The following is a 21,558-nucleotide window of genomic DNA, read 5'->3' as shown; positions in this document are numbered from 1 at the left end:
CTAGGGGACAGAGGGGCTGGGTTTGACCTCTGTGTGGCCAGCAAGCAGTACCCCAGCACTGGGGGCTTGGGGATAGGTGCAGGGTGGTCTTGGGGAGTTGGGAAGCTGCTGGTAGGTGCAATCACCTGCGCTGAGCTGTTCCTTCTCTCTTTGTAGACAAAGGAAGGGGAGTTCACCCTCTCTGCCATGACGTCGGGCATTCGCCGCAACTGGATCCAGACCATCATGAAGCACGTTCGCCCCACTACTGCTCCCGATGTAACAAGGTAAGGGGGGACTGCAGCAGCCCCTGCAGTTGTGTGGTTTGCAGGAGTAACTCGTCCCTTACCCCTTTTCTTTCCTCTTTCTGAGGCTGTCTGTTCCTGGAAGCTGCAGCTCTTTCTCACGTCTCTCTGAGCTTAATTTGGATACACTTTGTAGGGACACTGATATGCCGAGTTACTCTTACGCGTGCAGATTTCAAAGAGGGTTGAAAATGTGGTTTTAATTTGTGCATAGGAATATGAAATACTGTTCCTATATCAAGGCTCCTCTGGATTCCCACCAGGTATTGTGAAAACACTTGGATTTAGTTGTACTGGGTTCACCCTTTCCTCTGGCTACTGTTCAGCACGAGCTGCCCAGCCCCTCTATGGGTCACAGCAGCGGGAGCCCAGGGTTTAGTTTAGAAGCTGTTTGGCTCTGACTGTTTTAAACTTCAGCCAGCAAATCGTCTTCCCTCCTCTTTTGATCTTCCAGAAAGCTGCTGCTGGTCTCTCCTTGTGCATCAGTGCCAGAGGAAGGGAACCCCCTGCGTCACAGAGTACTTTCTGTGGGCGCTTCTGGCTGTGGGTACAGGGTGTTTGGCCTCCTCACAGCTGTCTGTGCTGGCCACACTCGTACAGGCCACCTCTTACAGGCTGTGTGGACACGGCCTCACCACTAACTCCATCTCCTGTCCTTACTGTAGCTGCAGCCAGCAGGTTTTTGCCAGGTTTGTCCCTGTGTTGTTGGAATGGCTCTTCTCACGCAGTGCTGTTGACCTGGAGGTGCTCCAGCCTCTCCTTCCCTATCCTGCTTAGCCCTCAGCCACTTGCTTCCCAGCCCTGCCCGAGCTCTGGTGGATCTCGCGGGGGTCTCGGGGAAGTCGCCTCTCTCCTCACTCCTGTGTATGTTTGATTTCCATGCAATCCCAGGAAAAACTTCTCTTTGAAACTATCCGTGCTGAAGCCCAGGTTGGAAAACTGTGTTCTCTCCTGTATTAACGTTCTGTGGTTTGTATATCTTGTGATTCACTGCATGCTCCTCCTTTTCTGCACCTCAGATGGGAGTTTCCATTTATTTTTCCAGTCCTGCAGTTTCCATTTATTTTTCTTTCTTTTCTTCCCCCCTTTCCTTTTTTTTTTTTTCCTTTAAATAAAAGCCAGAGAGAAGGAAAGAAGCAACCTGGTCTTGACCCTTGATTTCCCCACACTGGTATCTTCCGATGTGACTAGATATGAAGATGAAGACCAAGGAAATTTGAGGGGACCTCTCTGCCTTTAAAGAGCCAGATGTATTTATGGTTGCTCACAGGTTACTGCAGCACGATAGCCCTGTGCTCACTGTCTGCACCTGCTCCAAGCCCACACAAAGTGGTTTCACTTGGCTTTCCCTCTGCGAGGGTCCAGGCGCAGGTCCCGGTTGGGCAGTCACTTGTTACGCTGCACAAACAGACCATGAATCAATCCTGAGCTGGGGAAAGGGAATGATGTGTGTGCTTCTGTTGTTTCCCACCGAGCTGGTGTCGGCCGGGGTCGAGGCTGGTGTGGGTCAGTCACGTTGCTGAGGAGTCCTGTGCTGTGTGTGGAGCAGGGCTGTGTTCACTGGTGCCTGCCTGGCAGCCCTTTGCAGCAGCGTGGGGTATTCCCAGCCCATCCCACCTGGCTTTGGGATGTCCTTACGTTCTGCACCCGGGGAGCAGCTGGTGAAGGGGGCTGCTGGAAGGCCAAAGGACAGACTGCCCAAGGCTCAGCATGGAGGGGTGCCAAGCATTGGCACAGTGTGGCCAGGGGGCCGGCAGGACGTTGTGCTTGGTGTGCTGGGATGGCAGCGGTGCTCACCCATCCCCAGGGATGGTCCCACCCCGCACACTCCTGCAGCCCTGGCCATGTCTCATGAACCTGCTGCCGTGGCTCCACCCATCCAAACACACCTTGTCTTGGTTTCTTGAGCCCTAGTGATGGTTTACATTGCTGCATGTGTCAGCAGCCGGCATGGGGAGCAGATGCTGCACTGCTCCCTGCCCTCAGCAGTGCCCTGCAATCTGCAGAGGCACTAATTGTAGGCTGCTAATGATGATGGGGCAAATAGAAAATACCCCTATAAACGAAGTTGCTGCTTCAGAACTGGATCCATGTTCAGCTCACAGCCCTTATGAGGCTGGGTTCTCCAGTGCTCCCCAGTTCCCTGCAACCTTTGTGCGCTTCTTGCCACAGTGTGCTCAGCTCGCAGCTTGCACTGCTCCCACACCCATCCCTATTAGAAAAAAACCTTTTTATTTTGACCTATAAATATCATTGGGAGGCAAAGACACCCCGCCCCCCCCCCCTTCCTGTGTGATATGAATTAATTTCTCTGTGGTGGAGGAGATGTGAAATGTTTGAGCAGAGTTAATAGCCATGGGGCACTTGCAGGAGATGAAACGAGAAACTTTGGGTCAACGTTCTGAGTGTCTTCACTTCATTCCGAGCAGCCGTCCCTCCGCTCCCTGACACACATCCTGTGCCCTTTGGAAAGCAGCAGAGGAGAAATGAGCTCGTGAGAGATGTCACCTCTAGAAATGCCAAGATTCTTCCATGTGGGATTTAGAGCAGCATAATTTTTGTGTCCCAACACCATCTGGGGGGCCCCAGGACCCCCATTTTTTTCCTAACACTCTTCTCCATTTTAAGACTCAATCTCATCCTCTCTTTACTTTAAAATGCAGCTGTAATCACTAACTGACTCCAGATTGAGAGCCTGGCTTTCGAGTTGTGCAGTATCATGGGTGAGGAGCAGTGACATTTCATCGTCGTGCTTTCTGGGTTTATTTTATTAGCTGCAAGTGACAGCACTGAAGAAGGAATTATCTTTGAGCTGGTTTTAGCCTGTAACTGCCAGAGTCTCTCAAAACCCAGCTCTACTGAGCCTGTGGTTTTCTGGTGGATGACAGTGCATCGGAAGATACTAGCCCACGCAGAGCCATCTCTTCTGCTCCATCCTTTTTTTGGGCGTATGCACATCCATGAGGTTCTTGGCTGGGGGCTGGGGTGTGTTTCTGAGGTGGGAGAAGCCATGATGCTGCTGTTGCTGCTGGTGCTGCTGCTGCTCCTCCCAGTCACAGTGGTCCCCATGCATGTGGTCCCATGGGTCAGAGCCTGCAGTGAAGGGCCCAGTGAGCTGCTTTCCAGCTCTTCCAGGAAGCTTGTCGAGTCCCTGCTGGAGGCTGGGGATGCTGTGGTTGTACTGGAAGCAGGGAGAGCCAGGAGTCAGCCTGAGCAGCAGGACTGTGCCTCGGGAGGCAGCTCAGAAGCTTTGGGTAGGAAAGAGGGTTCAGCAAGTGCCCGCCACTCCCTTGGGACAGGCTTCCTCCACAGACTTAGCATACTGCTGTTTTCTGGTTTAATTTTGATCTGCATGTTGCAGGGCTGGCATGTCTGTATTTAATAAGCTAATATTGCATTATGGATTATCTGTAGGTTGGAAATGGTATTGCCTTCCCTGCTTGATGAGTATGTCTCCCTCCTCAACCTACCACCCTCTAACTCAGCACTAAAAATCATTCCTTGCTTGAGAAATTGGTATTTTCAGTGATTTCCATGATGTGTTGAATTACTCGCTCCCCTTGCTGCACTGACCTCTGCCCAAACTGGGGGCTGCCCAGTGCCAGGGGGGCTGCCCGTGCTGCCTGTGGGGCTGGGTGCCCCGGGGACATCTGTGCCTTCAGTGCAGATAGTGGCACGGAGAAGTTTTTGACCCATTAATACTTTCCCAAGCTGAAGGGAAACCTTCCCCTTGTTGCCCAAGACTCTTAGAGCTGCTTTGTGCTTCTCCACCCCACAGCTCCAAAGCCAGCCAGGCTTTGGTGGGATTGGTGGCATCCTTCCGACAAGCACGTGACTATGGCCGTGCCAGCCAGGGTGTGCATGGAGCCCCACAGCCAGGGGGCTGGAGGAGCTGTTGGAACCTCTCACAGCACAGTTTGGGGTCGCTGCTTCAGCCACAGGTTGCTGCTTGGTCATGGTGACTGGCCCCAGTGTGGCTGCCAAGGAGGAACGAGGTTGGGATCAGCCGCTCTCCAGGTGCCAGGGTGTCCCAGGAGCAGCCGGGGCCGCTTGCACCAAGGCTTTGCACACCAGCACAACCTGGGGAAGGGCAGCAGCAGCTCCTGTGCCCGAGAGGCAAGGGGAGACGGAGGGATGGGGGCACCCACGTGGCATTGGCTTGGGCTTCCAGCAGCCCTTTTCCACCTGGCTCTTCGAGGCATGCATGGGAGCGCCCAGCCGTCTCCAGCACCCACTGACACTTCCCTTCACCCTCTCTCTGTCCTCGCAGCTCACTGCCGGAAGAGAAAAGCAAAACAAGCTCTTCCTTCGAGACTGGTCCAAAGCCGAGCGAGAAGCCGGATGCGGAACAAGCCGAGCTGGACACGGAGCAGAAGCGGAGCCGTGCCCGGGAACGCCGACGAGAGGGACGGTCCAAGACCTTTGACTGGGCTGAATTTCGCCCCATCCAGCAGGCCCTGGTGCAGGAGCGTGCAAACGCTTCAGACTCCTCCAGTAGTGGCTCGGCCGCCTTCCCCAGGGACAGCGGAGCTGCCGACGCCGACCCGGGAGAGCTGGAGCGGGAGCGGGCCCGGCGGCGGGAGGAGCGGCGCAAGCGCTTCGAGATGATCGATGCCGTGGATGGGGCAGGGTCGGAAGAGGCACTGAGGATGGAGGTGGACCGGATCCTGCCTGTCCCAGCAGACATCAAACCGCAGAACGTCCACGTGGAGATTGAGCAGCGCTGGCACCAGGTGGAGACCACCCCGCTGCGGGAGGAGAAGCAGATCCCCATCACACCCCTGCACCTCACCCACGCCGAGGACCGGGAAGAGGGGCTGACGAAGCAGCACCTGACCACGCTGCTGGAGAAGGAGGTAAAGGGGTGTGTAGGGTACAGGCTGCCTGCCAGAAAGGCCTTCAGGCCACTGGGGTGACTGTAGGAAGCCTGAAATAGGCTTAAAAATAGCCATATTTATTCCTCCTTCATAATAGCGACTCGTAGGGATGCTGTAGGTTCCTTGAGGAGCTGGCAGGGCACAGATCTGCTGAACATTCCTGTTCAGCCCTGCCAGCAGCTTTCATGTTTCCCACAGCTACAGAAAGGGCTGTTCTTATGGCCTGGTACTTCCTTACCTCTCCCAGCCAATGCAGCCTGATTTACGTTGGTTGTAGCCAGCCTGTCTCTGATGAAATGGGTACAATTGAGGTGTATCAACCAGACTACAAATTCAAGCTCCTAATCCTCTGTGCTTCTGCAGCTGTAGAGATTTGTGTCTGCAGTTATAAACTGCCTTGAGTTGCAGCACACACCACAAAGGTTCCCTTTTTGTGGAGCCTACCTCAAATAGTCTTAAGATTTTTGGAAAAGAATGGAGGAGACTCAGCTCACTTGGAAGAGTTCTGTGCCTGGGATAACAAAGGTTGTTGCTAGCTGGGATTAAGGTGTATTAGTGGGAATGAAAGGGGTAACCTTTTCTCATGGAGTAACCAGGAATATCACCAAGCTGAACTGGGCTGGGATTTGCCAGGGTCATGCCTGGCACGAGCTGGTGCCGTTCATCCTTTGCCGCAGTGAGCTTTACGAATTACGCTATTGCATAAATAAGTTCTTTCAGAGGGGAGGGATTTTCCTGGCAAAATGAAATCCAGGTCCCAGAGCAGAGCAGTGGTGCCATCAAAAGCTCCGTTCATTCTGCTCTGTGTCCTCTCCAAGCCACTTGTTCCTCATGGCTGACCCCCTTCCCACTCCCTGGACGCTGTCTCTGTTCATGTCTCTCCAGCTGGAGCAGAAGCAGAAGGAGGCCCTGGAGCTCCTGGAGCAGAACCGGCACCTGCAGGATCAGCTGAAAGTGGCTCTGGGCCGGGAGCAGAGCGCCCGGGAGGGCTACGTGTTGCAGGTAGGAGAGCAGGGAGGAGAGGGAGCTCCATCTTCCCTGTGCCCGGGGGGGTCCCTGGTGGGCTTCTGTCTGCGGTGTTCAGGGGGACGTCCTGGGTGACCACCACTGAGCTCCGAGAGATTTGACCTTCTTGCAGACATGGCTAATTCTGTAGCATTAGACGACCAGAGTCATCTGCTTACAGAAACCTCTGATCCGGGATGGAATAGAAGGTATTCTATTAGCATTCCCAAGGGGAAACAAAACAGAGCCAGACAGATGGGGCCTCAGCAAAGTCCACCTCTGATCCATCCCATGCTGTGTTTGCCTTTGCAACAGCTGTTTCCCCCTTTCTGTGCCCGAGATGTTCCCCTCAGACAGTGGGGTGCACACAAGGCTTTCCAAGCATCCTATAGCCCACCAGTTGCTCCTGGCTGGGGATTTTGTGTGCCCGTTACATGGGCAAACACAGGACACTCAGATGTATTTCCCAGGCACGTTTCCCTCCAGCCAGAGTGGGATTTGCACTGGGATGACCTGTTATCTTGGATCACTTTGGTGGTTTCTGCTGTCACAAGATGCCATTCCTAGCAAAGCCTAGAAATAAGTTTTGGAGGATCTAGCAGAAGAGACAGGATGGTCTTGAGGAAACCTTTCCTCCCCTCCTCCAAACAAAGTGAGTTTTTCCCAGCCCTTCCACTGGGAATGTCCATGCCTGGAAAAAGTCGTGGCACCGGCAGGGCAGCTTCTGGCTGCTCTCATGGGTCCATAGTCTTGTTCTGTGCAGGGGCAGCTTTTTGATCTGCTCAAATTTACTTCACCAAACCGGCTGTGGATCAAGGTGGCCGTGCATGGCATGCTGCGCTCCTGTGGCAGCAAACTCAGTGTCAATGCCAAACCTTGCATCCTTATTTCTCACAGGAAAATTTTCCCTGAAGCAGTTGCAAAGGCAGTGGAGCCAGCCCAGGGAGGGGGACATCTTGCCTTCCTTGCCCATGATCTCCCAGGAGGAGTAATTAATTCATTTCTGGAGTCTCCGAGCTGACAGTGCCTGCTTGGAGGAGTTCCATTTTCACTTGGCAGTGCTGGAAGAGTAACTTAACTCCCACTTCCCTGGGGCAGAGGCATCTGACCTCCCTTTGCCTGGAGCCTGGAAAAATCAGGGAATGGGGATAAAAACTGGATGCTGAATCCACCATCAGATTGAAGTTGGCCACAGTGCCTCAATGTGTGGAGGGGTGGCAGGAGGGGACGCCTGCAGAGAGGCTGAGCTGCAGTGAGCAGTGACCCAAACTTGGACCTGGAAGTTGGAGAGAGTTTTTGGAGAGGTTGGAGGCTTTTGCCTGCTCCAGTCTGATTGTTCTGGGGATTTCCCTTGTGTTTCCTGAGAGCCAGAGGGATTAAAGTCCTATTGTAGAAGGGAGTAACCCCACCAAACCCTGCTGGGGTGGAGGGAGTGGAACCGCTGGGGAAATTCTGCAGCCCCAGACTGCAGACAAACATCACAGCATTTTTTTCGACAAATCCTCTGAATTCCATGTGCCCCCCCACCTCCATCATGCCTAATTTTGGGGAGGTTCTTGCATTGTCTATGGGAAGAGCTGATGGAGAAGCCTGACTGCCGCCAAGCCCATCCCTCCTGAGCTGCCTGGGAGGCACCAACCCCTCCTTGGCAGCCTGACCAGCCCTGCACGGACACCCAGGCACTGCCTGTTCCATGAGGCAGCGCTGAGCCACCCCTCCGATGCATGTGCCATGCACCGAAGCCTCTCTGGCCTCGTGTAACCCCTCTCTTGCTCTGAGCTTCCTCGGGATGGGGTACCCTAACCTTGATCCCTACTGGGAAAAAAATCCAGGAGCTCCTGCTCCTGGTAAATGGGCTGGAGACATCCCCCAGCTCCAGCCACTGTGGGTGGGAGGGGGCACATACTAACCTGTCCCGGGCGGATGTTCTTGCATGTTTTTGGTGTAAAGCATGAAATTTAACTTAACATAACTGAGTGTCACATCTGTGGGCTTTCCTTAATCAGCAACCAGAGTACAGCAAGGCAGGCCAAATTCCTAGGCTTAACACTGTGCTTCTCTCGCCTCTTCCTGTCTGTGTTTCTTTTTTTTTTTGAAGATACATAATTTCTGTCGCCTTTTGCATGACGCTTTCTGTGAGTTTTCTCTTTGCATGCTCCATTGCTTTGGTTTGAATCTCAAAAAGGTTGGTTTCCTTCATTTTTACATTCTCATCACACCTTTTCCCTCCCTCCACTTGTCGGGCTTTTTATTTTTTCTTTGGTTGGTTTATTTTATTTTGCAGGTAGAGAAATTAGATCCTCCCTAGCCCTAAGCTTTAGCATAACAGTGTCTCTCTAATGCGATGAGCAGCCACTCAGTCCTGTTTGGCAGGCACAGAAATGACATCGCCACCACGGCTGGCCCGTCGCCCTGCATTTGGGTGGGATATGATGTCATTTGCTGTCACTTTGCTTTCTGTTGTTGCTTTTGGTCGGTAGGACTGTGTTACCTGAACTGTGCATTTTTTGTTTCACAACCAAACAAACAAACTCGCTAAAAAAAACAACAGTTCCTTCCTCCTCCACCTTGTTCCATCTCCTCCTCCTCCTCACCCTTCGCATTTTTATCTTGTCTGTCTGTCTCCGTTTTACTGCTGGTGTTTCTTTTTCATTGTTTTTTTTGGTTCTGTTTGAGTTTGGGTTTATTTTTTTTTTCCATTTAGCCTGTTACTGTACAGCTGTTTCGATGTCGTGGTCAGTGTTTTCTGTTACTGGAAAGCAGTTGTCGCTCATTTTAAAAAAAAAAAAGTTGGTTAAACAAACCAAATTGTGCCAAGAACAAATCATCCCAATTGGAGCAGTGGGTAGCAGCCAAGTCGCTGCGAGGAGCTTTTCCATGGCCTGCCTGGCCAGAGGTGTGACACTCAGAAGGGAGAGCCAAGAGTGTTACTAATCTAGTATTTAATCAATTTTTTTAAGACCGAGGTGGCCGCCTCGCCATCAGGTGCCTGGCAGAGGCTCCACAAAGTCAACCAAGACCTCCAAAGCGAGCTGGAAGCCCAATGCCAGCGTCAAGAGGTGATCAATCAGCAGATTCAGTCGCTGAAGCGCAGCTACGCCGAGGCCAAGGACGTGATCCGGCACCATGAGGCCGAGATTCAGAGCCTGCAGGCGAGGCTCAGTAACGCGGCAGCCGAGCTCGCCATCAAGGAGCAGACCCTGGCCAAGCTCAAGAGCGACCTGAGGAGTGAGAAGGAGAAAGCCAAAGAGCAGCTAGAGGAGTGGCAGCACGGCGAGGCCGCGCTCAGCTCCCAGCTGAAGGCCAGCGAGCAGAAGCTGAAGAGCGCGGAGGCTCTGCTGCTGGAGAAGACCCAGGAGCTGCGGGACCTGGAGATGCAGCAGGCTCTGCAGCGGGACCACCAGAAGGAAGTGCAGCGGCTCCAGGACAGGATCGCGGACCTCAGCGGGCAGCTGAATGCCAGCGAGCAGGCACGGGTCCTCATGGAGGAGAAGCTGCAGAAGAACTACGAGGCTTTGCTGGAGAGCTGTGAGAGGGAAAAGCAGGTTTTGATACGGAGCCTGAAGGAGGTGGAGGACAAGGCCAATGAGTACGAAAACCAGCTGCAGAACAGCGAGCAGCAAATGGAGATTCTGCAGAAGGAGAAGCTGAGTGCCAAGTTTGAAGGCAGCGAGCTCGTCCACCAGCTGGAGGAGCAGCTGGCCATGAAGGAGGCCAGCATCCAGAAGCTCGCTGAGCACATTAAGGAGCTCGAAAGAGAGAGGGATCAGATCAAGTGCCGGTTCCATGAGCTCATGAATCAGGTGGCCGAGTCGGATAACGAAGTTGCAAAGCTACAAGCAAAGTTGAAAATGGAAGAGACTAACTACCACAATCTGGAGCAGTCGTTTGAGGAGGTGTCGGATCAGTTCCGGGGGGTGCAGGAGGTGCTGAAAGAGAAAGAAGAAGAGCTGAGACACGTTAAGGAAATGCACTTGAGAATTGTGGAGAAGAAAGATCAAGATCTCAGTGAGGCTTTGGTTAAAATGGTTGCTTTAGATAGCAGTTTAGAGGAGACTAAAGTAAAGCTAAAGGCCAAGGAGGAGGCTTTAAAGAAATTAGCTAGTGTGGGCACAGGTCCATGTGCTGAGGAGGCAGAAGACCTTGGCCCCAGTCTTGAGGCTGACGAAAGTCAACCATCCCAACTGGGGCAGGCTCTGCAAACTCAGGATGTCCTCCCAGCTCTGACTTATGCACTGAAGGAGGAGGAGGATGAGGTTCTTGAGACCACCCGGAAGCAAGTGGAGGAATTTGGCTCCCCATCTAAAGTTGTAGAGCTCCAGGACCAAGAGTTAGTTCAGAAAGCCTTAGCAAAGCCTGATGTAGGAATCATGGGGGCCAAGAGGCAAAGGATCCGTTTCTCAAGCATCCAGTGTCAAAAATACATCCATCCAGACGGATCAGAGAAAAACTGGACAAGCAGTACCTCTTCAGACACAAGCCAGGACAGATCTCTGTCTGAAGAAAGCATGTCCTCAGAGCCAGCTCTGGGTTACCCCTCATCGGGGACGAGCGATTCTGAGACTTACCTCTCCATCATCCATTCCCTGGAAACCAAACTGTATATCACAGAGGAAAAGCTCAAAGATGTGACGATGAAGCTTGAAAGCCAGCACGGCCATAACCAGGAGACGCTCATCGCCCTTCATCATCAGTGGGCCAGCACGGAGTCCCAGCTGCGGGAACAGCTTCAGACCAGCCTGTCCCAAGTCAATGCTTTGATCTCGCAGCTGGAGAGCGAGAGGCAGGAAAAGTTCAAGCTCGTAGAAAGTCACGTCAGCGAGCTGGGTGGTTTCCAGATGAAAAATGATCAAGCGCTGGCTTGCTTGGAGAAGTGCAGGGAGCAGCTAAGATCCTTGCCCAAATCAGACAAGGAAAAAGAGGGTGATTTGTTCCTTGTTACTCTGTCCAGCATGGAAACAACCTTATCAAACGCAATCCAAGCCTTGAGTGGGGCACCAGTCCCATCGGAGTATCAGCAGAGTGAAAGCCTCACCACGGAAAGCCCCGCTCCAGAAGGAGGGGATTTGGGAGAAGAGGAGTACATCTCGAAGGAGCAGCGAGCGGATGTGTTTGATGCCAGCCAGCTGAGGTGGCTTTCTGAGAAGGTGGCATTTGAGGCCTCTCTCATCAACCAAATAGCAGAGTCTTTGAAAAATGCAAGCTCTGAGATAGCCCAGCTTCTGAGAGAGATCCAGGGAACGGCCGACGTTGTTTTGTTGGAGCCAACAAGTGTTTCTCACACAGCCAATGATTTGGCCAGCGTCCTATCTAAAAAGCTGCTGCTGGAAGGGGAGTTCTGGAGCCAGGTGGAGGAGCTGAGAGCACACTTGAACACTAGAGAAGGAGAAGCTGAGGGTAAAACAGACACAAGTTTGGGCTTTTCCCCATGTTTTCTCAGTGCTGTAGCAGATGCTACATTGATCAAGGCAGAACTTGGGTTTGTTGCAGAGAAAATGAGAGAATCTTTTCATCAGAGGTTAAAAACAATTGAAGAAGAGCTCCATAATACCAAAACAGCTCTCCAGCAGCACAAATGCATGTTGGAGGAGATCATCAAAGCGTACAGGACTCCTGAGTTTGACAGCGTTATGCACCAGATTTCTGAAGCACTTGAAATACAGAAAGATGCTTCAGAAAGAACCCAGATCTCCTGGGATGGGAGCCATCTCCAAATGGCGCCATGCCAGGAATTAGCCAAGGTGGAGGAGACTGGCAGCGCACCAGACCATAGTAGTGAAGCTCTTGTTTCCATTCAGGAAGATCTTGCCCAGCAACTAAAGGACAAATCCAGTGTTCTGAAGGAGATATCTGTTGCCTTACTCTCTCTGCCTCCCGAGGAGGCCATGAGAGACTGTCAGAAGCTCCTGAAGATATCCCAGAGTCTTTCCTACCATTCGTGCATGGGAGACCTGGAGCGGTATTCGTCTTTGTTAGTCCACGATGCCATTGTTCAGGCTCAGGTTTGTTATGCCGCTTGCAAAGTCCAGCTGGAGCACGAGAGGGAGATGAAGTCCTACAAGGAATCCTTGCAGAGCATGGATGCGCTGTGCCAGGAGCGCGTGAAGACGGTGTCTCTCCTGCGGGACGAGTACGAGGAGCTGCTCAGGAAGCAGCAGGGCGAGTACAGCGAGGTGATCGCCGTGCTGGAGAGGGAGAATGCCGACCTCAAGGCAAAAGTGTCCCAGCTGGACAATCAGCGGAGGCTCTTGGAGGAGGAAGGGCATAAACACAGCAAGAGCTTGAGTGAGCTGCAGGGGCGGTACGAGGAGGAGATCCGAAATGTGATCGAGCAGCTCAACAGGACAGAGGACGCCCTGAAGGCTGAGAGGACAGAGGGGCTCAGCCAGCTGGATGCCATTGTCCGCGACAAGCAGAACATGGAACGGTATCACCTGGAGCAGATGCAAACGCTGGAGGAAAAGTTCCAGGCCAAGATCAAGGAGCTGCAGGTCATCCACAGCGAGGAGCTGCAGGCGCTGCAGGAGCACTACAGCCAGAACCTGCAGCGCCTGCAAGAAACCCTCGATGAGTACCAGAGGCAGCACCCAGAGGTGTCCCCTGCGGTGGCCCCGGGCACTGGGGACACCTGGGCGGCCGGCGAGGTGGGTGGCACCGGGCAGGACCCCGGCAGTGACCCGGACTCCATGCACGGCCTGAGGGAACGCATCCAGGAGCTGGAGGCTCAGATGAACGTCATGAGGGATGAGCTGGAGAACAAACATCTGGAGGGGAACGCTTCCACTTTGAGGGAAAAATACCAGAAAGACTTTGAAAACCTAAAGGTCTTGATATGTTTAACACTTCCTGCTTTCTGCTGCTGAGTGTGTGGGAGGGCGTGTGTAGTCCCGGAGTTCGCTTGCCGAACCAAGGGACATCCTCTAGAAGAGCCAGCGTGCCAAAACAAGTCCCAAAGTATTAGCCAGGCCTCTGTAAAGCATGGTGTTCCTTTTTCTCCATGCTGGGGTATTCTAAATGCATTGCTGAGGGCTTGGGAGGGTGGATTTCTGAAGGTGGTCTTTGTGTGGAGAGGGAAAGAGTTTCAAAGTAGCTCGATAACATCACTCTCTCCTTCAACATGAAGACCTCAGTGTTCCTCCTTGTACCCAACACGTACAATTTGTTTGTGACTTCCCTTTAAAAGCATTCCTCAACTCTGCCTTTCCCAGTCTGATCAAATCTCCAGTCTGTCTCTGCTGTCTTCAAAAATACAGGATGAAGTGGAAACTTGATGCTCTCAAAATGTACGTTCCTAGGGAAAGTAGCTGCAAACAGATGCCAAATTCCGTAGCAAAGCAGAGCTCCTCTGCAGGAGGCTGCGAGGACCACGCTGGTGTTGGACACAGTAATTCTGTATACAAAAAAGAGTGCACAGTTGTGGAACACCCAGGTGAGGTGCAGAGAAACCCACTGGCAATGAAATGCCACCGATCAAATTGCCCTACCAGTCAAACTGGCTGTGACACTGGTTTGATATCATCCAGCATCTAAAAAAAAAAAGAGGGTTGGTGGTTTGCTTTTCCTAGGAGAGCATTCCCAGTCTAGAAGTGAGTTTAGGGTGGTAGAGGACTCTGGCAACACCTAGGGAGGCTGCCAGGTTGAAAAGGAAGCCAGAAGGGCAGCGATGCAGAGACTGTGTTGGTGAGGCTTTCACAGACCAGTTGCTCTTAAGAATCAGAAAAATGTGGGAGAGCTTGCTTCCAGCCACAAGATCCAGCACACATTTGAGCTGGGGGTGAAGTGTGGCTCAACTCCAGCTGAAAGCTGGTTTTAGCCTGGGGAGAGCAGTAGTTTTGCTGAATCCCATTGGAATTAAGCAGTGGTGGTCAGAAAGCCAACCAGGCGATTGGAAACCTGCCCAAATTAGAGGCTTAAATGTGCTCCATTCTTCCCTTAAGAACTTGATGGAGAATGTAACATCAGTAGCATGAGAGTAACAACCTGGAGAAGAGAAGGCTCCAAGAAGACCCTGGAGCTCTTTCCAGTGCTTAGAGGGACTCCCAAGAGAGCTGGAAGGGACTTTTGACAAAGGCATGGAGTGACAGACAGGACAAGGGGGAATGGCGTTAAGATGAAGGAGGGTAGATTGTGATTTAATAGTAGGAAGGAATTCTTCCCTGTGAGGGTGAGGAGGCCCTGGCACACGGTACCCAGAGAAGCTGTGGCTGCCCCTGGATCCCTGGAAGTGTCCGAGGCCAGGTTCAAGGCTTGGAGCAACCAGGGAAAGTGGAAGGTGTCCCTGCCCATGGCAGGGGGGTGGAACAGGATGGGCATTAAGGTCCCTTCCAACACAAACCATTCTGGGATTCTGTGAGATACGGGTTTGTACATGTGGATTTGTGGCAGTGCATTTACAATACATTAAATAGAGGATCTACAGCCTCCCATGGAGGAGTGTGCACCTTTTTCTTCCAAAATTAGAGGTGTTTCAGGAGTGGGACTTGATGATCCTTGCAGATCCCTTCCAACTCAGCATATTCTATGATTCTGGGTGTAATGAAGAATCCTGCAGGGCTGCTTTGTACCACAGCCAAGTCCAGGCAGGTACTGGCACTGAGTTAGGAGTTTAAAAAACAAACAAACAAACAAGGCTGGGAAAGTGAAGAATGCCTTGGGATTAAAAATTAAATGGGAGGGAAAAAAAGCACCAAAGCTGAAAATTGGGAATGAGGATTTAGGTGTAGGTAACAGAGCATTAGCCAACAAAGTGATGCTGAGGGGTGTATGTTAGTGAGGGTCAGTGGTGTTGGACTGTCCTGAGCACTTTTGCCACTGGTGGAGTGAATTTGTCCCCCTAAAATTTTCCATGGGGTCCCAGGGGTCCCTAGGGGACAGTTCTCACTTTCCACAGAAAACACTGGTGTTAATCAAGGGGAGCTCCACTGAAATCAGGGAATAAAGCCAGCCTGTGTCGTTAAGAGGAGAAGCCCCGTGCAGTGCTTGGCATCAGGTTTGTCCCAAGCTGCCTGACGGGGCTCAGCACCTTGTCCCCAGTGTGTGCCCCTTCTTCCCTTGTGGCTTGGGCCTGCCTGTGGCTTTGCTGGTCCTGTCTGTGTCCCGCAGGCGTGTGTCCATCCGGGATCCCAATGTGCTTGGGCTGGCAGCTGAGCTGGGAACAGGCGTTTGCATTTGTCTGCTGCAAAGGCAGGAGTGGGGGCTGTGCCAGGGGCAGAAGGACCAGGCAGGAATTCAGGACCTCACCCCTGATGAATCCTGACTCCCCAAATTGCTGCTCCTGTGTCCTGGCCGGAGTTCTTTCCTAGTAATTCAGTTAGCAAGTAATCGTCCCTGCAGCATTTGTAGCAATACTCAGTTGGGAATTAAGGTCCTCTTGCTGTCACGTCATCTTCCTTCCACCCAGAGGCTGAAAAAAACAGGCATTGAAAAGAGCAGGAGGGGTGCCCAACCAGGTCTGCCCCTAAACCAGGTCTGCCCCTAAACCAGGTCTGCTCCTGTGTGTCCCTTTCCCTGGAGCTGTCAGGGGTCAAGTGACTGCAGGACAAGCCCTGACCTTTGCAAGGTCCCTCCTGCTCCATGGCTGGGGAAGCAGAAGATCCATGCTGGACCTGGGGAGCTGAGCTGCCCGCTGGCGTGTGGCTCCTGGTGGGCTCCCCACTGCCGTGGCACCGGCCCTGTGCTCCTGGGCCAACCCTTTCCCCTCCTCCCTTTGCAGGCAACATGTGAGAGGGGCTTTGCAGCCATGGAGGAGACACACCAGAAGAAGATCGAGGACCTGCAGCGGCAGCACCAGCGGGAGCTGGAGAAGCTGCGGGAGGAGAAGGATCGCCTGCTGGCAGAGGAAACGGCTGCCACCATCTCAGGTACCAGAGGGTCCCCCGTGGTGGGGCAGCTCTGTGGTGATGGGGACGTGGGGGTGGTGTTGGCTTCATTGAGGAGCAGAGCAGGGATGGGATGAGGGTTGGGCAGGATGCACAGGGAATGGGAAAAGGCTTTTGGGAAAGATGTTTTGAATGGAGGACCATCTCCTGGTCCTCCAGGTTTGGTGCCCATCTCCTGGTCTTTCCCCAGGCTTGGTACCCCTATCTTTGGCTGTCACATAGTCTGATTTGTTTTCCATTCCAAGTCAGAAAGGCATTAGTCATTCCTGTGGTTAAATTATTGTCAATTCCACACTGAATTCATTCTTCAGTGCTCCAGGAAATGTTAAAACACTGGACTTCAGGGGCTCTGCCTTAGGAGTCTCAGAGTCCAGGAAACAATGTTTGAAGTGGACAATCATTTGGACTCTGTTAAAAAGCAGGATTTGCAGAAGCCCCTTTGCAGCTGGGGCACAGACTGAAGGGGCTGTGAAGCAGTGTGAGGTTTGCAGGGATGACTTCAGTTTTGTTCCTTTAAGAAATGAACAGAAACTCAAAAGAACCACCCATGGGTGGAGCGTGCTGGGTGCTAACACTGTGCTGCCCCTCACAGCCATCGAAGCCATGAAGAACGCGCACAGGGAGGAGCTGGAGCGGGAGCTGGAGAAGTCCCAACGCTCCCAGATCAGCAGCGTCAACGCCGACATCGAGGCCCTCCGAAGGCAGTACCTGTAAGACCATTACCACTCTCTGTCTTCTGCCATCTTGCAGGGAGATCATGTGTGGGAGACCCCTCTCTCCCATTTGATTTTGGCATTGAGTTCAGGGCAAACCTGTTGTTGCAGGGGCCTTTTCCCTTGGTCCTGACCCAGCTGCATCCATCAGAGCCTCCTGGTTGCCCATAATCTTTCAGGCTCCAGGTCAATGTTCCCACATTACCCAAAATAGCTGCTTTTTGGTCCCTCAGAAGTAGCAGATGGGCAGCCAGTGCTGCCTTTCACACAGCTGCAGCAACGGTGTCGTTCAAAAGGCAAGGAGGAAGCACTGAGCTTTTTCCATGTCCTCCTGTGGGAACTGAGCAGAGCTGCCTGTCAGCTTTATCAACCTTGATACATCTATATAAGATGGGGAGGTGTGCAAATACACCTGGTCCTGAGTGCCCAGAGCAAACTTAGAATCTTGGAATGGTGTGGTTGGAAGGGACCTTAAAGCTCACCTCATTCCAGTCCCCTGCCATGGGCAGCGACACCTTCCACTATCCCAGGTTGCCCCAAGTCCTGTCCAACATGGCCTTGGACACTTCCAGGGATGGAGCAGCCACAGCTTCCCTGGGCAACCTGTGCCAAAGCCTCACCACCCTCACAGGGAAGAATTTCTCATAGGTAGATTTTGATAGATCTCAGCTCAGTTTTTGGAAACCTGAGAAAGTTCTGCTACTTAACCTCTGAGAGAATGGCCTCCTGTCCCCTTTGGTGCCCAAGCATTGGCTCTGCCAGGAGAGGGAAGAGTTGACTTGCTCTGGGCTTGAGTTTTTCCCCAAAAGGAATGCAGTCCTCATCCTCAGTGCTTAGCTCTGTGTTGGGTTTTCCTGGGATGCTGAAGGAAGGATGGGCATGGGGAGGGAGGGCGGGGCGTGGAGAGGGCACTACCCCGGTGTGTGTTCTGCAGGGAGGAGCTGCAGTCGGTGCAGCGGGAGCTGGAGGTGCTTTCGGAGCAGTATTCCCAGAAGTGTTTGGAGAATGCCCACCTGGCGCAGGCGCTGGAGGCTGAGAGGCAGGCCCTCCGCCAGTGCCAGCGGGAGAACCAGGAGCTCAACGCCCACAACCAGGTGAGGGTCCCTGCCCAGGTGATGGTGGGCTCTGTGCTGAGCCGTGGCCATGCTCCCCCTTCCCACAACGGCTCTCCCCCTCTTCCCAGGAGCTGAATAACCGCCTGGCTGCGGAGATCACGCAATTGCGGACCCTGCTGACCGGGGAGGGCGGGGGAGAGGCTGCTGGGTCGCCTCTCACGCAGGGCAAGGACGCCTACGAGCTGGAGGTGAGTTCTGCAGAGGGGCACCTGGGTGGGCACAAGTGCTGTGTACCCCAGGAGTGTGTCACAGCTGGGAGGTGTCACAGCCATCTGTCCCCCAGTCAGCTCTCATGGCTGGTCAGCGCTGTCATCGTGGGCTGCGTGAGGCCAGGAGATTCTGGGGTCCTAATCTTCCCTTCTCACCATGTTGAGCCAGACACTCAGCTCTTCCTTCTGCAGTCCATGCTTGTCCCCAGGATCCAATCCATGCAGAGCAGTGGGGACAGAAACTGGGGTGTGCAGGGAGTGCATCAGCACTGCAAGCTTGGGCAAGTTCCCAAGAGATTCAGGAGGAGTTTTCCTGTGAGAAGCAGAAGACGGGTGGACCAGAGACTTTGTGGTGCTGGCATGGGGCTGAGTCTCTAGCCCTTGGCTTGATTGTCACTGGGTACAGCAGGTGTCACACTGCGTCTGCTCAGGTGCAAAGATGCTGGTTTTTGTTCCCACAGGTCCTGCTGCGGGTCAAGGAATCCGAAATCCAGTACCTGAAGCAGGAGATCAGCTCCCTCAAAGACGAGCTGCAGACAGCACTAAGGGTAATGCCAGGGGTGGTTCTGCAAATCCTCTTACTATGCTCTGCTCCTGAATGTCTGTGCTTAGATTTCAGCCCATTTACACCCAGATTTGAAACCATATTTAATTTTTCCCCTGAATGTAATTCAATACCCATTTTGGTGTCATCAGTAAAACACTCCATGTATCAATTTAAGACTTGCCCCACAAAGGACACAGTGTGGGAAAACATTCCTTTCAGCGTGATTTCCCCATTTTCTGTCACATCAGATCAGATTTAAATGGCACAAACAATCAGTGTTAGAGATCTGCCCAGCCTCGCAGCAGTGGAACTGGTTTGCTCTGGACAAGCCAAGGCCATTTCTGGGAATTCTGCTTGAATTCTGTGTCTTGGCTAAAACAAAAAGCCACAAACAGCCCTGTAGCTGAGGGGCTGCACGCACGGGCAGCACTGTGTGCTCGCCCTTGGCTCTCAGCTCTCTGCCTGTCTCCGTTCCTGCAGTCCCGTATCGCTGTTGGAAGCAGCTCCGAGGGTGTGTGTTGCCCTGGCCAAGCCTTTCTCCTGCTGCCGGCTCTTCTTCCGCCGGCATTTGCCAAGCTCCTCTTCAGTGCATCCACAAACCCCTCGGCTCCAGCTGTCTGTCTGGCTCCATCGGGTTGTTCTTGTTCCCTTGCCAGGATAAGAAATACGCCAGCGACAAGTACAAAGACATCTACACGGAGCTGAGCATCGTGAAGGCCAAGGCAGACTGTGATATCAGCAGGTTGAAAGAGCAGCTGAAAGCAGCCACAGAAGCTCAGGGAGAGAAATCCCCTGTGAACACCACTGTATCGGGATATGGTCAGTCCTCCTCCAGCAGCTCTAAGCAGTCCTGGGTGTCCTGAGCTAACACGGGAATCCTGGAGTACAAACCCTTGTGCAGTAATGGGTCTGAGTGTAGGACTTGGCCTTCCAACCCAAAGCTGATGGGCTTCAAAAGCCGCCTGGCATTTTGCATCAGGAAAACCTTGTGATGCAGGGATGCCCAAAAGCCCTCTCTGCCCTTAGGGCAGCACTAAGAGTCGGGCTCATCGGGGCACTTTCCTGGGCTGGGAGGGCAGAGCCCCAGCCCTGTCCTTGCAGGAGGGCAGTGGGCACCAGGCTAATCCCACTTCTTTTGCTTCTTCCCAGATATTATGAAATCAAAAAGCAACCCTGATTTCTTGAAGAAAGACAGATCCAGTGTTAGCCGGCAACTAAGGAATATCAGGTCAAAGGTGAGCTCAGATGTCCTGCCCAATGGGATGGGAATGAGGAATGCCCAGCATTTCTCTTCAGTGGGGATCCCAAGTGGGAAGAAGTGGGCAGGGGAAGAAAACTAAGAATTTCCCAGCCACTAGTGCTAGCCTGGATGGTTTTTTACTGCAAAAGGACAGACTGTGCAGCCAGGCAGGGCCCACTCCCTCACTCTGACCCTGCTCAGATGGAGGCATAAAGCTGCTCCCTGGTTGGAAAAAAGGCTGAAGTTTACCCTGTTCTTTGGTCTTTCACAGGAGGACTATCCCAGTATCTGCTCCCTCTTTTCAGCTGAAATTTAGGTGGAAATGTGTACATCATTCTAGTTTTAATGTTCATCACTGCAAGATTTTTGTCTTCATGTGTATCAGCAATGCCTGAGTCCTGGGCATATTTAACACACACTTTGCATGTGTGTTAACATGGTGCAGATGGCCCTGTGCTTCTGTGGTCCTTCTGTGCTTGCTGTTGATCCCAAAGCCCAGTGATGCTGTGCCAAGCTCTCCTTGGCAGCCAGTTACATCACGTGTGACCACAGGGATAAGGAAGGGCAAGTAATGCTGATCAGGAGTCAGCATTAAACACAGGGCAGTTGGGAGGAAGCTCAGCATGAGTAAACCTGCTTTGCCTCTCACCTGGTGTCTCATGCTGATGTTTGAAGTGGTTGGGCCCTTGCAGAGCAGGCAGAATGCTTCGAGCTCGCTGCTCATGTAGGGAAACACTGGGAGCTCTGCGAGCAGCAGCTCCTCAGCTCGGGGTGTCTGCGCTGCACCCAGTGAGCACAGAGAGACTTCTGCACATTTTGGGGCAGCCCAGACCTGCTGGGCCACTCCAGTGTTGAGTTTCCCTTCACCACTTCAACTCAGATCACTTGCTGTGTGGTCCCCATGTGTGTTGCTTGGTGAGGAAGGAGAGGAGAGGAGAGGAAGCAGGGGCTGTGCCAGTGCATCACTGTGGGTCGGGGGGCTGGGACAGCGCCAGCGCCAGTTCATTTGGGATTTATGAGCTTCTTCTTTTGTTTTTGTTTTTTTGTTTTATTTTGCTTTTTCCTTCAACAGTCCGTTATTGAGCAGGTCTCATGGGATAACTGAAATGAACCCGAGTCCAGGTTCCCTGCCACATAGGTAAACACACCGGCACCCGCCCAGCGCCGCAGCCGCCTCCGGAGCGGCCCAACCTCTGCATGCACTGCTCACACCTCCCTGCCAAACCAGAGCCCTCCTCCTCTTAATGACTGACTGACGGGTTTATTCACTGCTAATTCTTTTCCTGGGGGAAGGGAAGGGGAGAAGTCGGTGCACCCAAGATCTGTGTGAAATGCAGTCTCTCTGCCTCTTCCCTGGGGAATATGGCTTTTTCCTGCTCTTCCCACCCTCACCAACACAGCTCATCGTGACGGAGAAGATTTGGACGTGGTGGGGCACGTTTTCCTGTTTGCTGTGTTGGGAGCGTGGGACACTGAGTGTGCATGCCTGAATGACTCTGCATGCCTCAGACTAAACTCCAGCACCGTTCAGGTCTCGTAGGAAAACACCTGTTTTGCTGTTAGCCAGGTGCAGGAATAGTCAGAGATGCCTTTAAATATACTTCCCATGACAGCCTGGAGCATGGAAAATGGTCTCAGCCACCTCAGCTGCAGAGGGGATGTCCTGGACTGCCCTAATTTCCTTTATCCA

The 21,558-nt window shown here is 52.9% G+C and overlaps 1 protein-coding gene across 3 annotated transcripts in view; it reads left to right on the top strand.

Annotated features, from left to right (window-relative positions):
• The window catches only part of MPRIP (myosin phosphatase Rho interacting protein), a 74,269-nt gene that overhangs the window by 49,151 nt on the left and 3,560 nt on the right, over positions 1-21,558 (top strand). The window contains exons 13-23 of one of the 3 annotated variants that reach the window (XM_069029803.1): positions 157-266; positions 4,555-5,140; positions 6,047-6,163; positions 9,127-12,990; positions 15,879-16,026; positions 16,637-16,754; positions 17,692-17,851; positions 17,941-18,060; positions 18,543-18,629; positions 19,285-19,447; positions 19,778-19,863. In XM_069029803.1, coding sequence (XP_068885904.1) covers positions 157-266; positions 4,555-5,140; positions 6,047-6,163; positions 9,127-12,990; positions 15,879-16,026; positions 16,637-16,754; positions 17,692-17,851; positions 17,941-18,060; positions 18,543-18,629; positions 19,285-19,447; positions 19,778-19,863 — 5,559 coding nt within the window. Of the gene's footprint in view, positions 1-156; positions 267-4,554; positions 5,141-6,046; positions 6,164-9,126; positions 12,991-15,878; positions 16,027-16,636; positions 16,755-17,691; positions 17,852-17,940; positions 18,061-18,542; positions 18,630-19,284; positions 19,448-19,777; positions 19,864-20,940; positions 21,007-21,558 lie in introns of all 3 variants that reach the window. The other 2 variants (XM_069029802.1, XM_069029801.1) reach the window with 2 other exon arrangements.

This window comes from Aphelocoma coerulescens, chromosome 14 (genome assembly GCF_041296385.1).
Source record: "Aphelocoma coerulescens isolate FSJ_1873_10779 chromosome 14, UR_Acoe_1.0, whole genome shotgun sequence".
NCBI lineage: Eukaryota > Metazoa > Chordata > Aves > Passeriformes > Corvidae > Aphelocoma > Aphelocoma coerulescens.
The sequence above is the reverse complement of the archived record's forward strand: the minus strand, read 5'-3'. Positions and strand labels throughout refer to the sequence as shown.